Source organism: Phycodurus eques, chromosome 1 (genome assembly GCF_024500275.1).
Source record: "Phycodurus eques isolate BA_2022a chromosome 1, UOR_Pequ_1.1, whole genome shotgun sequence".
Classification (NCBI taxonomy): domain Eukaryota; kingdom Metazoa; phylum Chordata; class Actinopteri; order Syngnathiformes; family Syngnathidae; genus Phycodurus; species Phycodurus eques.
Genome location: NC_084525.1, coordinates 9845064 through 9859039, shown reverse-complemented (window position 1 = coordinate 9859039; position 13976 = coordinate 9845064). Strand labels below are relative to the sequence as shown.

At 40.2% G+C, this 13976-nt stretch overlaps 1 protein-coding gene across 3 annotated transcripts in view; it reads left to right on the top strand.

The window, feature by feature from the left end:
* Window positions 1–13798, top strand: part of wnk3 (WNK lysine deficient protein kinase 3) — a 76688-nt gene extending 62890 nt beyond the window's left edge. For all 3 annotated transcript variants that reach the window (XM_061676278.1, XM_061676289.1, XM_061676268.1), the window contains exons 22-25: window positions 1146–1381; window positions 1450–1545; window positions 4550–4713; window positions 6160–13798. In XM_061676278.1, coding sequence (XP_061532262.1) covers window positions 1146–1381; window positions 1450–1545; window positions 4550–4713; window positions 6160–6726 — 1063 coding nt within the window. In that variant the 3' untranslated portion in view covers window positions 6727–13798. The remainder of the gene's footprint in view (window positions 1–1145; window positions 1382–1449; window positions 1546–4549; window positions 4714–6159) is intronic.
* Window positions 13799–13976: the final 178 nt, after the last annotated feature.

Sequence of the window (13976 nt, the reverse complement as noted above, 5' to 3'; positions counted from 1 at the left end):
GTCTAGGATATTAAATTAACAATTAAACATTACTTTGGGATGGTGTTGTTGATGTTGGTGCAAAGCAGTATATGATACCATAATCTCTCGTGTATATTGCGCATGTATAATACGCACCCCCAAAGTTGACCTCAAAATTTTCCTTCTTCCCTTCTTCCTATGTATAACACATTTTTACAGTGCATGATTTTGCTTCTACCCATATGATCCAAACATAAAGTATTATCTGTATATTATTTTTTTCAAAGAATTATTCTGAAGTTAATTACTTTATTTGAACACCTAATACATGCATCCTAAAATTCACAGCCCTACTTTTTTATTAAGTACATGAGAAAACACATAATTGTGCTCATATGTTTGATTACCCAGGCAGAATTTGTAAGATGTGTACAATACTTTAAAGAAAACATGAAACACATTTAATTCGTTTTTAATGGGATTCAAATTAAACTGTCAAGCATTTCAGAAAAGCATTATAATTTTAAAAAAAAACATAACCATAAAGAAATTAATGATGGTTGTTGTTCAGTCATCAGTTGTATTTAAAAAAAAAGCTTCACAAATTCTGCCTTGGTATGTAAACTTATGAGCACAACTGTACATATATGCAGTCATATGTACCTCCTGTCATTTTGGAATGAAAGTGTAGTCTGCACCTTTTTCATAACCTCTAGGTGGCGGTGTCATATTGGAATGAAAGTGTAGAGCTTTTTCATAACCTCTAGATGGCGGCATACAGTCATAAAATGTGAAAGTTTTTTTTTTTTTAAATTTCCCCCTATACCTATGTATAATGCGCACTATTGACCTTTGACAACTTTTTTAGGGAAAAAAGTGCATTATACACGAGAAATAATGGTAGCCCTATGTGGTAAATGCCAATTTGAGTGACGTAGTATTTGGTAACTCATACAAGATGCCGTTTATTTTTTCCCTAAAAAGTGATTTTGGAGATGAGAGGATTCCGGCTGATTGCGACGATGTGTATTACGTGAACATTATTTAAGAAACATTTATCATAAATGTAAGTAGAAGTTAACCATTCTGTTAAATCAATGAAGCTATTCCCAATCCGACTGACACATGGTAAACATTAATAGGTGAATATTATACAGTCTGCTAACTGTATTTTGAACATCCAGGCACATCAAAGAAGTGGTGTCGCTTCAGGCCCAGCAGAACCGAGAGCTGCAAGAACTGTACCGACAGCTCCGTTCCCAAAAAGACCAAAGGCAAAGTCTTCCTGTTTGCTTGTATCAGAGCCCCGCCCTTCCCACAGTGCCGCCGCTCCTCTCTCCTCGTAGGCCCAGGCCAGCCAAAATCAAACTCCGGCCCCGACCTCACTCTCATATGGATAACAATGGGGTCACACATGCTGGTTGGTAATCGTAGTCCAGATTCCTCTTGGTTTTAACTGTGTAGTTATTTATTGTACTCCTTGTCCAGGATTTCAACAGACGAGCAGTTTTTCTGGTGCTGAACAGTGTGGAGTGCCTCCTCATTGCAGCTCAGAGCATCACTCCTCACTCCCTGCCAAAAGAGGTATGATACAGTTATAGGGACCAGTATATCCAAAGGTTTGTCATAGCAATGCTTTTATAGTGAATTAAGGAAGTTGAATATCCTGGCTCCTTATGACAGGTTGCTGTCATATTGCTATTGGGGAAAACATTTCTGTGTATGCTGTAAGGTTCTATGCTGTCTCGATGTAAAATTGTAGTCATCTATGTTATCCTAGAAAGTTGATTCAAAGGCAAGTCATGTGCCTGGCTTAATTCTGAACACAGTCCAGTTAGAACAAGGTGTGCACACTTGTGCACCCACATTATTTCCGTATTATTTCTTTCCCTCTTGGATAGAATTTTTTTGTAGTTGAGTTGTAAAGCGGTGGCATGGTGGAAGACTGGTTAGAGCGTCTGCCTCACAGTTCTGAGGACCAGGGTTCGATTCCCGGCCCCGCCTGTGTGGAGTTTGCATGTTCTCCCCGTGCCTGTGTGGGTTTTCTCCGGGTACTCCGGTTTCCTCCCACATCCCAAAAACATGCATGGTAGGTTAATTGAAGGCTCTAAATTGCCGTAGGTGTGAATGTGAGTGCGGATGGTTTTTGTTTGTATGTGCCCTGCGATTGGCTGGCAACCAGTTCAGGTTGTACCCCGCCTCCTGCCCGAAGATAGCTGGGATAGGCTCCAGCACTCCCGTGACCCTTGTGAGGATAAGCGGCTCAGAAAATGGATGGATGGATGTAGTTGTAAAGCTAAAAAACCTGACATATGAACAGGGCTGTTTAAACTTTTATATCCACTGTATGTATCAACAGATTTGGGCTCTGACATCTTGGATCCACCTCAATATGTTTCAAAGTTGGTTGGAGGAAAATAGCTTTTTTTGTAAAACAAAAAAAACCAAAAACTGCAAAGAGAGATGCTGTTTGCTGCCAAAACACCTTGCTTTTTCCAAGACCAGTATGTGGCGGCTCATATTCCATACTTTGTGACATTACATTGGCTTCCTACAGCAGGGGTGGCCAAACAGTCAGAGGCTAAGAGCCACAATTTTTACTGTGTTACTGCAAAGAGGCCCACACAGGGTGCGATCAGAGATTTCCAGTAATCCTTTGTTGGGGTTGAGGGAGTTGGGGGCCAGGAGGGGGGGGGGGGTCAGCCAGGGGCCCAGGACAGTTGTACCAGTTTTTTCCCCCGTTCGACACCCCTGGGCATACATAAACTGCTCCCATCTCCTCCACTCACTCACTCGCTCTCTTACACATAGAGACCTTTGATCTGCCAGATTTACTGTAAATGTCACACATTAACATGATAGTGACAAAATGACAAAATTGGACTCCCACAGAACTGAGACCACAGGTCAGTTATGACTCATTTTCAGCAATGAACACTGTGTGCACTGTCTCACAAACAAAATCGCTTCAAACAAAACAAAAATATAGTACTTTACAATAGCTTTATTTCTCTCGCCATGCATGTTCTGGCATTCCTTGCTCTCAGCAATCCTTTTTAGGTTTATAGTCAGTTATTGCCACTCAAAGCAATTTCTTCATGGGTGTCTATTCCGATTTGGTGTATACCATAGGTGTGGACTCAAGTCACGACTTGGACTTGAGTCATGAATTTGATGACTTTAGACTGAACTTGAACCGCAATCGTGACTTCACTCGGACTCGAGCCAATTAACTTGAAAATATTTTTAACCAAAGTATTGAAATACAAACATCCTGCAATTCTCTCTCAATAGCTCAACATCTATCCATCCATTATCTGAGCCGCTTATCCTCACTAGGGTCGCGGGAGTGCTGGAGTCTATCCCAGCTATCTTCAGGCAGGAGGCGGGGTACACCCTGAACTGGTTGCCAACCAATCGCAGGGCACACATAAACAACCATTCGCACTTACTTTCACACCTACAGGCAATTTAGAGTCTTCAATCAACCTACCACGCATGTTTTTGGGATGTGGGAGGATACCGGAGTGCCCGGAGAAAACCCACACAGGCACGGGGAGAACATGCAAACTCCACACAGGCGGGACCGGGATTGAACCCCAGTCCTCAGAACTGTGAGGTAGACGCTCTAACCAGTCGGCCACCGTGCCGCTGGCATGTTTTCATTATCGGAAATTGTGTAGTCCGTTGCGAGTGTTTCCGGGTTGCCTAGCAAGGGGCAGAGCGGCATGAACCTAAGAGCTGCACGAAACCGGTCAAAGAGCCGCATGCGGCTTGCAAGCCGTGGGCCAGGCCTGTCCTACAGGGTCAAGAGGTATATGTATCAACTTTTCATCAGGCCGAATACACTGAGCTGAGCACAGCACTTAAATGCGGAAGTGGAAAAAGTACTCACACGGTAGACTTAAGTAGATGTACAGATACGTGTATGTCTAAAACATTAATAACAAAATAAGACTCATGGAAAAGTACTGCTACAACTCCTTTGCTAAATCAAAATTAAAAACGTACAGCTTCTGAAAAGTCCTTCAGGTCAAAAGTAAACAGTAAAATTATTTTCATGTTAATCAATCATGTTTTACAATCAGATATGTATCTTGCACATTTTACTCACTTGTCACAACCCTCTTTCATCAACTTGCATAGTGCTTGTATTAAGGGGGGGGGGAATCACAAGACACGCTATAAAAAAAAAAAATGTTTACCATATCTTTGCTATCATCTGTGGAGGTTGAAAAAAGTAATAAGCCTATACTGACAAAGTAAGTAAGGAGTAGAAAGTACAGATCTCTGTTTTCAAATGTTGGGGGTAAAAGTAAAACAGATACTTAAAGTAAAGATACCTGAAAAACTTATTCACAGTTTTAAAGTATTTGGACTTTATTATTTATTTATTTATTTTACTTCCCACCACTGCTTAACTCTGCCAGTCCTCCATGTTCACATGGATATTTGAATTCATCAGCCGTCAATGGCAGTGAATCAGTTTTAAAAGGCAGTTGTGAAAACCAAATATGCAGTGTATCTAGGTGACGTGTTCATAGCAGAGAACACAGCTGATTGTATCCATGTGCCATTTGTTGTGCAGATCAAAGCCCTGCCAGGAACAGCACCTTCACAGATGAACTGCACAAGTTGGTTGATAATTGGACAAAGGAAGGCGTGGGCCAGAGCATACCCAAGCCTTCTCTCAATCAGATCAAACACATTCAGCAGGTGCAGGAGTTGGGAGGCTGGTCCCAGCCAACCGAGGTACAATCAACACACACACGCACACACAAAGATTAGTACACACATATTAAAGGTTCCATATTTTGCCAAACCAACTTCCTCTAGTATTTGGGATGTAATATTGTCTCTGCGGTGCCTCAGTAAACATGTAAAATATGAATTAAAATCGTCCACACATTCCTGAGTTCCAGACGTTTTTCTACCGAGAGGCCTTAAATCAGCTCATTCGAATTTCTCAAGCTTTTCTAAGTCACTAGCGTAGATTTCCGCCTACCGCTCCACTCCCGAGCCAGCGCTGTCAACATAACAAACACATGTGCTATCAAAAGCAGGTCTTCTACACGGAGGCAACCAATACGAGGAAAGGAGGCGGCCTGAGCCAAATATGGACAAAGCAGATACAAAATTAGCTGTCAGAGGAGTATTTTATGGACACTCGTTTGACAAACCCAAGGTGTTTTTTTTTTAATGAAATTGGCCCTTTTATACCAAGTCCATATTAGAGAGTCACTCTATGGAGGTCTATATAGCCAAAATATGGGAACTTTTATAATTGATCTGTACTCTTAATTGGAAGAATTATCTTTGAGGACACCGTTTACATACGAATGTATTTTTAAAATCAACCTATTCTTTCAGTCTCATGATAAATATGCCAAATATGAGCCTTTAAAAAATAGATTTTTTAAAACAAGAAGACAATGCAATGTAAATCTATACATATTCGACAATTAATGTTTATAAAGGTTTATTACCGCTAGTAGTTCATCATTTAACTTTGTATTTAAAGATTAATATTCGACTACTTGTTGCCTGCTTATTCTTGTATGGCAATTAATAATGTTAAAATGTTACTTAAAACATCTCCTGTACAGTTTTATGGTGGTCACATCTGGAGCTAATAATCCTTCAATACATTTTCTGTGTCGCTTACCCTAATGAGGTTAATGGGTGAGCTGGAGCCTATCCCAGCTGACTTTTGGTGAGAGGCGGAGTACACCTTGGATTGGTTGTCAGCCAATTGCAGGGCATACACTATAGACAAACAAGCATTCCTAAGAATTCCTTCAGTTAACCTAACATGCATGTTTTCAGAATGTGTAAGGAAGCCAAAGCACCCAGAAAAGACCCACTTAAGCACAGTGAGAGCATGCAAACTCCACACAGTGAGAGCATGCAAACGCCACACAGATTTCAACCCCCAACCTCAGAACTGTGAGGCAGAAGTGCTAATTACTTGGTCCCACTGTGCTTTATGGTGTTAATTATTCCAAATATATATGATGTTGCTTTGAAAGTCATTCACTGAATGGATTGTAGTGGAACTTAGAGGTGCCACTTTAAAGAGTGAGTCACGCTAAAAATAATGATTCAGTCCAACATGATAAGGATGGATGGTTTGTCACACGAGCAAGAGAGCAAACTGAAGGAATGTTACCTTAAGTTGGACCACTCTTTCCCGTACAGGCGGCTCCACCAGGTTGGTTTCCATTGGTCCCTATGAACCCACAGGCACCACCAGTTGCTACAAGCTTGTCCGTGGCAGCCCCTCCCCAGAACGCAGGAGGGGGGGGCCTGTCCATCTCTCCCGGGCCTCAGCCCCAAGCGCACAAGGTCCAAGTGCCAGAGATGCAGCCCTGTTTACACCTCCAGCAGCAGATGACCTTTCAGCAGGCCCCGGTGTGCAAGCAAGTACAGCAACAGCCCCGGGTGCAAGCCCCCATACGGCCGCAGTCTCTAGCGCAGACACCGGCCGTCGTCCGGCTGCCTGGCTCGTTGCCTCAAAGCCAACCCCCACTGCCTTCCCTCGCCGCCGCGTCTCAGACGGCCACAGCCATGTCTGTGCTCCCTGGCGGTGGTCCCTCCACACCCACGGATGGCAGCTTTGCCAGTGGGGCGGCATTTTGCTCTTGTTCCTCCTCATCTTCAACCTGCTGCTCCTCCTCCTCCTGTTTGAAAGCTGCTGTACCTTCTAGTGCCAAAAATCACCCAACAGACACCCCCGTCTCCACGCTTCTTCTGGGACAGAAATGAAACTAAGGTTGGTGTAGTTGTGAAAAAAGGTGCCAGAAAAGAGTAAATGAGTTGGCGCAGGAAGTGGCGCAGATCCATTTGGAGTATTAGGCTGGATTTACACCACAGTATTGATAGGGACCAAGGTCTGTTGCAAATAGCTTTAAAAAAACGAGGAATTGATGCCCCCTCACCCTAATTTGTTTTTATAATTGCCTATGTTAATAGTTTGTTCCATAAATATACTACAAACTAGGATCCTGGAACACTTAAATATCATATTAAACTCCTCTTAAAACATAACTTGATTTAATTTACAACTTGTAAAAAATATGCACAGGAAGCGCGCATGGACATGCAGCGAAGACTCTTCATAACTTGAACAAACAACCCAGACAAAACTTCCTCGCCGACATACAAAATCTTACATCACTTCAACATACTTCCTTGACACCAACTACTGCTTTCCTTTCAGCCAGGTCTTTGGTGCTGTCTTGTGGCATCTTAGAGCAAAAGGAAACTAAAATAGCCGTTTTTCACCGATTAGCTAAGGATCGGTTCCAGAGGAAAGATTTGATTTAGAAAAAATGCACCCTAAGTGTGTATGTATGTACTGTGCATGCACATATGGCAAAACTCTAACTTCATTTAGAAACCCAGGTTAAACTTAGCTCCTCCCTGACATACAAAGCCTGTCTCTCAGTTGAGATGTACTACGAGTTCTTTCACACCAATTACTGTACTCCTTTCCTATTTAGAAAGGGCTCTATCGGCATCTTAAGGCATTTCAGGAAGAACACAAAACCCAGAATTAGGCCTCTTCCAAATGTGGCTAAAAATCAGATATGAATGGGATATCTGCCAATGTGACTGCAGCGTAAATAGAAAGATCAAATCTACCCCAATGTGAAAATGATGTCATCGCAAATATAATCACAACAATAAACTATGGCAAAAACATAGACCATTAAATATGGTGTTAATATGCTACATTTGAGGTAACGCATACTAAGGAAAATAATTGCTGACAGCGACCAGTTGAGTCGTGCGGCGGTTACCTGCATTTAAACCAATGGGTGGAGGAGTCAATCCAAGGCAACCAAACACAATGTAACATTTAATATTTGTGTTACTTTATTATTGTTTACTAGTTTCCCTAGGTGTAATTTATAAAATTGCATATTGGCACTACATTGAAAATGGCCACTTAGACCTTCAATGTAAATCCAGTCTTAGATCAGCATGCGAATGAGAAGTTTGAACTGCAAGGGATAATGACACAATGGGGCGTGAATCTGAGAGATGAGAGGTTATACAGTATGTACAAATTGCGGGTGACATTGAACGCAGCACCTGAGCTTTGTGAATCTTTGTGGGTCTTGTTTTTTCATGTGTGTGTGTGTGTGTGTTTGTCTACAGACTGTGACAGAGAATTTGCAACATATCCCTGACCAAACATTTACTTATCAAAAGGTCACCCTCGCATCTCCCGAAACAGACAAAATATATGTTGGTTATATGTTTTGTTTCCATATGTCAATGCTTGCAGTGAAAGGACGATCAATTTTAAAAGTGCAATTAGTAATGATCATGAAAATTGATCAGCATGTATTGTAATAATTTGTCTGTATGTTATAAAATATTTTTGTACAAGCAAAGTGATGAAACTCTTTGGGGATCTTTTCAAACGGTTGGCTTCAAGCACAAACTGCTTCAGTGGACCATGTAAAAACAAAAAAAATAGCTGGTTTCGGAATAGGCTTTATTTCAAGATGAATAACTCAGATTTACCAAAAGCAACAATGAAGGATTTCTGCTGTGTGGCTCATTAATCCTAGTGCCAATCTATTAGCAAATAGACCTTAAATTTATTACACATAAATAATACCACCCCAGTAATTAATCATGTTCCTTTAAGTGCTAATTACTGCCTTTGTATGTAAAATTGTTATGTTAATGTGTGACATCTTGGCTTTGTTTTATCACAGTTTGGAAAAACATCATGATAGCTCACCCGTACAGCATATCGTCGCTGTCAGGCGGAATCCTTGCATCTCCAAAATCACTTCTTTTCAGGGAGAGAAAAAAAATGCCACCTTGCTTGATTTACCAAACACTGTTATCATTCAAATTGGTTTTATATCTTATATTGCTATCATATACCTGTGCGCACCAACATAAAGACAACACCAGGTTGGTGCTGTGTTGATTTTGTGCTGATTTTGGGTTGGTGTTACCAATCGTGTTCAAATGCTAATTTAATACGCAAAAGAAAAAAAATATTATACTGTCACTGATTAAAATGGTAGGACCGTCCACATCAAAGTCTGGACCCCACAATAACAAATGACTGTGGTAACATCATCTTCCCAAACTCATTTTCAAAGGTCATAGTGCCATGAGTAATGCAATAAATAAAACAATGAGCTGACTAGACAGTGTAATAGTAAGAAATGAATCTGCATGCACTGACCAATTCTCCTGCACTGATGCATTGCAGCTAGCCATTTTTATCAAAAGGCTTACTTAAATGTATCTAACGTAACTATTTACACTTATTATCTAAAACACATCCAGACTTGAGTCAGTCTTGAGGGGACATAGTGCCACACGGTTCCTGCGTAGTGAGGAAGAGGCAGAGCTTTTAAATACTTCTCAGACAGTGAAGTGTTCAAGAACTCTAATATATTTGGTCTAAAGCTATTTTCAACACTTTAAATTGGTTAATAATGGGTAAAAATAGAAAACAACGTGGCTATAGACAAGTAGTATCAATTTGTGAGGAAATGTGACATTCTGGGATTTCCGCCCAACAGCGACGATGTTGAGTTTGTGTTGTAGGTTTTGGTCAGTCTTCTCACGCAGTAAATTGAGATATAACCACAATATGAGAAATATGAGATTATTTGAGCCCTCACTGATTTTGTAAGTTTACCCACTGGCAAAGACATGAGCGGTCTATAATGGTTTATTTTAAGAGCGAGAGATAGAATATCTAAAAGAAATCCATAAAATCACATTTTAAAAATGATACAAAATTATTTGCATTTTATTGAGTGAAATTTGTATTTGATCCCCTACCAACAATAAAGAATTAGACTTAGAAGAAGACTAGTCCTCTCACTATAAGAAAGTACTCCTAATCTAAACTTGTTAGCTGTGTGAAAGACACCTGTCTTAACCTGTTGCTTGTATAAAGACATCTGTCCACAGAATCAATCAATCAGACACCAATCATTGGCAAGACCAAAGAACTTTCTAAGGACATCAGGGACAAGATTGTAGACCTGCAAAAGGCTGGAATGGCCTACAAGACCATTGGCAAGAGGGAGGGTGAGAAGGAGACAAACAAAATGACTGTCAGTCTCCCTTGATCTGGGGTTCCTCGCAAAATTTCACCTTGTGGGGTATCAATGATCATGAGAAAGTTTAGGCGTTAGCCCAGAACTCCATGGGAGGAGCTTGTTCAAGGTAGCTGGGACCACAGATATCAAGAAAAATATTGGTAACACACTATGTCATAATGGATTAAAATCCTGCAGTGCCTGCAAGGTTCCCCTTCTCAAGAAGACACATGTACAGGCCCATCTGAGGTTTGCCCATGAACACCTGAATGATTCGGAGAATGATTGGGAGAAGGTGATGTGGTCAGATGGGAAAAAATATCGAACTCTTTGGAATCAATTCCACTCGCCGTGTTTGGAGGAATAGGAATTCAGGCTATGACTACAAGAACGCCATCGCCACCATCAAGCATGGAGGTGGAAGCATTATGCTTTGGGGGTGTTTCTCTGGAAAGGGGAAAGCTCACCTTCACCGCATCGAGGGAAATATGGATGGAGCCTTGTACCGAGAAATCCTGGGTGACAACCTCCTTCTCTCGGCCAGAAAACTTCAAATGGGTCATGGATCGGTCTTCCAGCACGACGATGAGCCAAAGCACACAGCCAAGGCAACGGAAGAGTGGCTAAAGAAGAAGCACATGAAGGTCGTGGAGTGGCCTCTCCAGTCTCTAGACTTAAATTCCATCTGCGGAGGGAGCTGAAACTTCAAGTTGCCAAGGGACAGTTTGGAACCTTCAGGATTTGGAGAGGATCTGCAGAGGAGTGGTACAAAATTCCTCCTGAGATGTATGCAAACCTGGTGATCAACTACAAGAAACGTCTGTCCCCTGTACTTGCCATCAAGGGGTTCTCCACCAAATACCAAGTAATGGTTTGATAGGGGGTCAATTTCTTACGTCACTCAATTAATTGAAAAATATTTTGTATTATGTGATTTTCTAGATGTTCTTTTTGATAATCAGAATCATCTTTATTTGCCAAGTATGTCCAAAAAACATACAAGGAATTTGTCTCCGGTAATTGGAGCCGCTCTAGTACGACAACAGACAGTCAATTGACAGAGAACACTTTTGAGACATAAAGACATTGAGAAAAACAGTCACTGAGCAATAAAGGGTTGCTAGTTATCTGGTAATGCCGGTACATTATTTTTATTTTTATTTTTTTTTTTTTGACAATTGTTCAAAAAGATGCAGAGTCCTCTAGCACTTAGAGCAGTTCGAATGACTAATATTACAATACTCTGTTGCAGTACCCCTACCATTAAAATTATAGACTTCATGTCTTTGTCAGTGGGTAAACTTACAAAATCAGTGCGGGATCAATAATTATTTCCTCCACTGAACAGTGCATACAGTGGTTCCTTGAAGTTGGACAATACAATTTGCCATTGAGATGCCTCTTTGTAATAATACATTCCAGATTCACAACGGTTGTCATCATAAAACTTTGTTTTAAGTGTACTGGCAATGTTTTTGATGTAGCATGCGAATTGTGACATAGTATAAAATTACATTATTTACATAACGCACACATAAAACTCTTGACCAAGTGATAAACGTGGCAGCTAATACGTCAGAAGCTATCATAGCAGTCTATACTTTCACTCAGTGGTCCTTATTTGTTCACAAAAATCTGCTCGATATGAAGCAAAGGTAAGGAAATGGGAATGAAATTTACCAAAATGAAAGCGGTCACTAAACATCACTTAGCAGGAGCAACATTTGCTCAGTCAGCCGCTACAACTACTGGCAATCATCTGACTGACAATGAAACATGCAAACACTGGACTGAAGTATATGGACACCGCTGCCACAAAGTTTTCTACTTTGAATCTGACTTTACTTACTTTAGGCTTACTTCCTGCATATCTTCTTCTCTTACCGCTGTCATTGTTTTAGAAAGTGTCGCTAAGAGAAACACAGGTTAGTTCTAAATTGGATTGCATGATATGATGACGTCACATTTGATGACTTTTGATATGTGGCTTTCGGGTGAAATTTCAGGATGAAACTTATGATCTGCTGTTCAACGTTTCAGTACTTTATACACAACTTGCTGTTTGCTCAAATGAGCTGAAGGGCTAATTTCGCAACAGGTGTTTCTTCCAATTGAACCAATATCCTGGTTGAATTTGAATTTGTATTTAGACAGTCCTTTTCATCATGCTGTTGGCATTTGGACGACACCTTACAATTGATCAAGAGGAGTTTAGAGTGTCACCAAGCAGGTTGCAACAGAGGTATACAAGTGGACGTCTTGGAATTTTTTTATGGATAACTCCCATTGTGAATTTTGACATTCAGCTTCTTGTCAGAGAAGAGCAACTTGTACAAAGAGTACTCAAACAAAACAAGTTCAACTGTAAAGGTTATACTGCATTTTAAGTTCATCGGGAAATTTCACCCGAAATCCGAATATCCCCGACTTTTTGTGAGGACTGTCGTGTATTTCACCAAGATTTTGGTTACTTAACTTTATTGGTGCTTGAACTTCAAGGAACCACTGTATTGTTAAAAGAATACACAATTTTAAACTTGTAAATTTAGAGAGTAGAATTTAGATGTTTCTGGTAAATTGTCTGGTAAATTGTGAATTTTAAAGTCTCTCTACAACCTTAAAGCTAATGGGACTCTCCCAGTGCATAAAAAGATATATACAGTAAATTCATCTATTTGTCACAAGCAAAACCTACAGCAGACACTTTTCCTTCCACTTTAGCCATAACATATCAAATATTGCTCTAGTGTGCCGAAGAGCAGGGTGGAAACAGTCAAACAACTGCTTAGTCATTATGATCTGGGCAACTCTGTCCTGTCAGCCCATCTTGCCTTTTGCATTTTCGAGTGTGTAAATCATGTTTTTCTATATTTGACTCACATTTCATCACATTCACACCTTGAAATGAGCGTCTCAAAGATTACTCCCCTCATCAATCTATATCTGACCGCAAACTGTCATAAGATGTTCAATGGACAATGCATGTGCTGAATGCACACTGCAAAAGGTAAATAAAAGACAGCTCCAGCCCTGTTATGCAGATATGCTCTGTACTACAGTATACAAGCAGATACAGTACATTACGTTGGATTACATTAGGATTATTCATATTTGCAGTGCTTCTGGACTTTGTCTACTGCATCTGAGGTAAAAGATTCAGAAGATGAAATAGTTGGAGTTCCTTTTGGCATCATTTAAATATACCAGTGATTTTTCTGGGTCCTTTGCTGTCATGTCTGATACTAACTTGTTGACCACAAGCTTGATTATCATGTTTTATGATGTGGAGCGGGCTTTGTGTTACCAAAATCTAAAAATAAATAAATAAAGATTATTTTTGTATTTTGAAACAGAGATGTTTGTGATCTAATAAATCAGAACGCTGGTTCTCATACTTGTTTTATGGAACTCGCCTTGTTTTATATATCTCTTTGTGTCCCGAGGCATAAAACATTTGCCAGTGTAACGTCTTTTGACCGTCATTTCAGTTTAAATGCAATTATCTAAAAGCATACATAACAGAACTCTTTGTCACGGGCTTCATTCAACTTCCGAATGGATGCAACAAAAGTCAAGGGAGTCCCTTTAAGGCATGACTGAGAACCAACGATGAAGAAATACATTTGGGAAATCCTAAAACTACAAAGTATGGTCCTAGTGATATTCCCTCTCGACATTGTAACACAATCAACATTTGGTTTTATTTATGTTTTGTAACTAATCCAAATAAACAATGTCCAACATCAGCATTCTTTACTGTGTTTCATGTATTATGTTTCTGTTCCTACTTACACTTACAATAGCATAAAGTATTTTCTCATGTTATTTTTGTACTGTAGGGCTTTTCTCAAAATCCTAATTCCAAATGCAAATGACAATGCACCCAATGTACACCATTGCTAGTGACTAATGGAAGGAATGAAACTT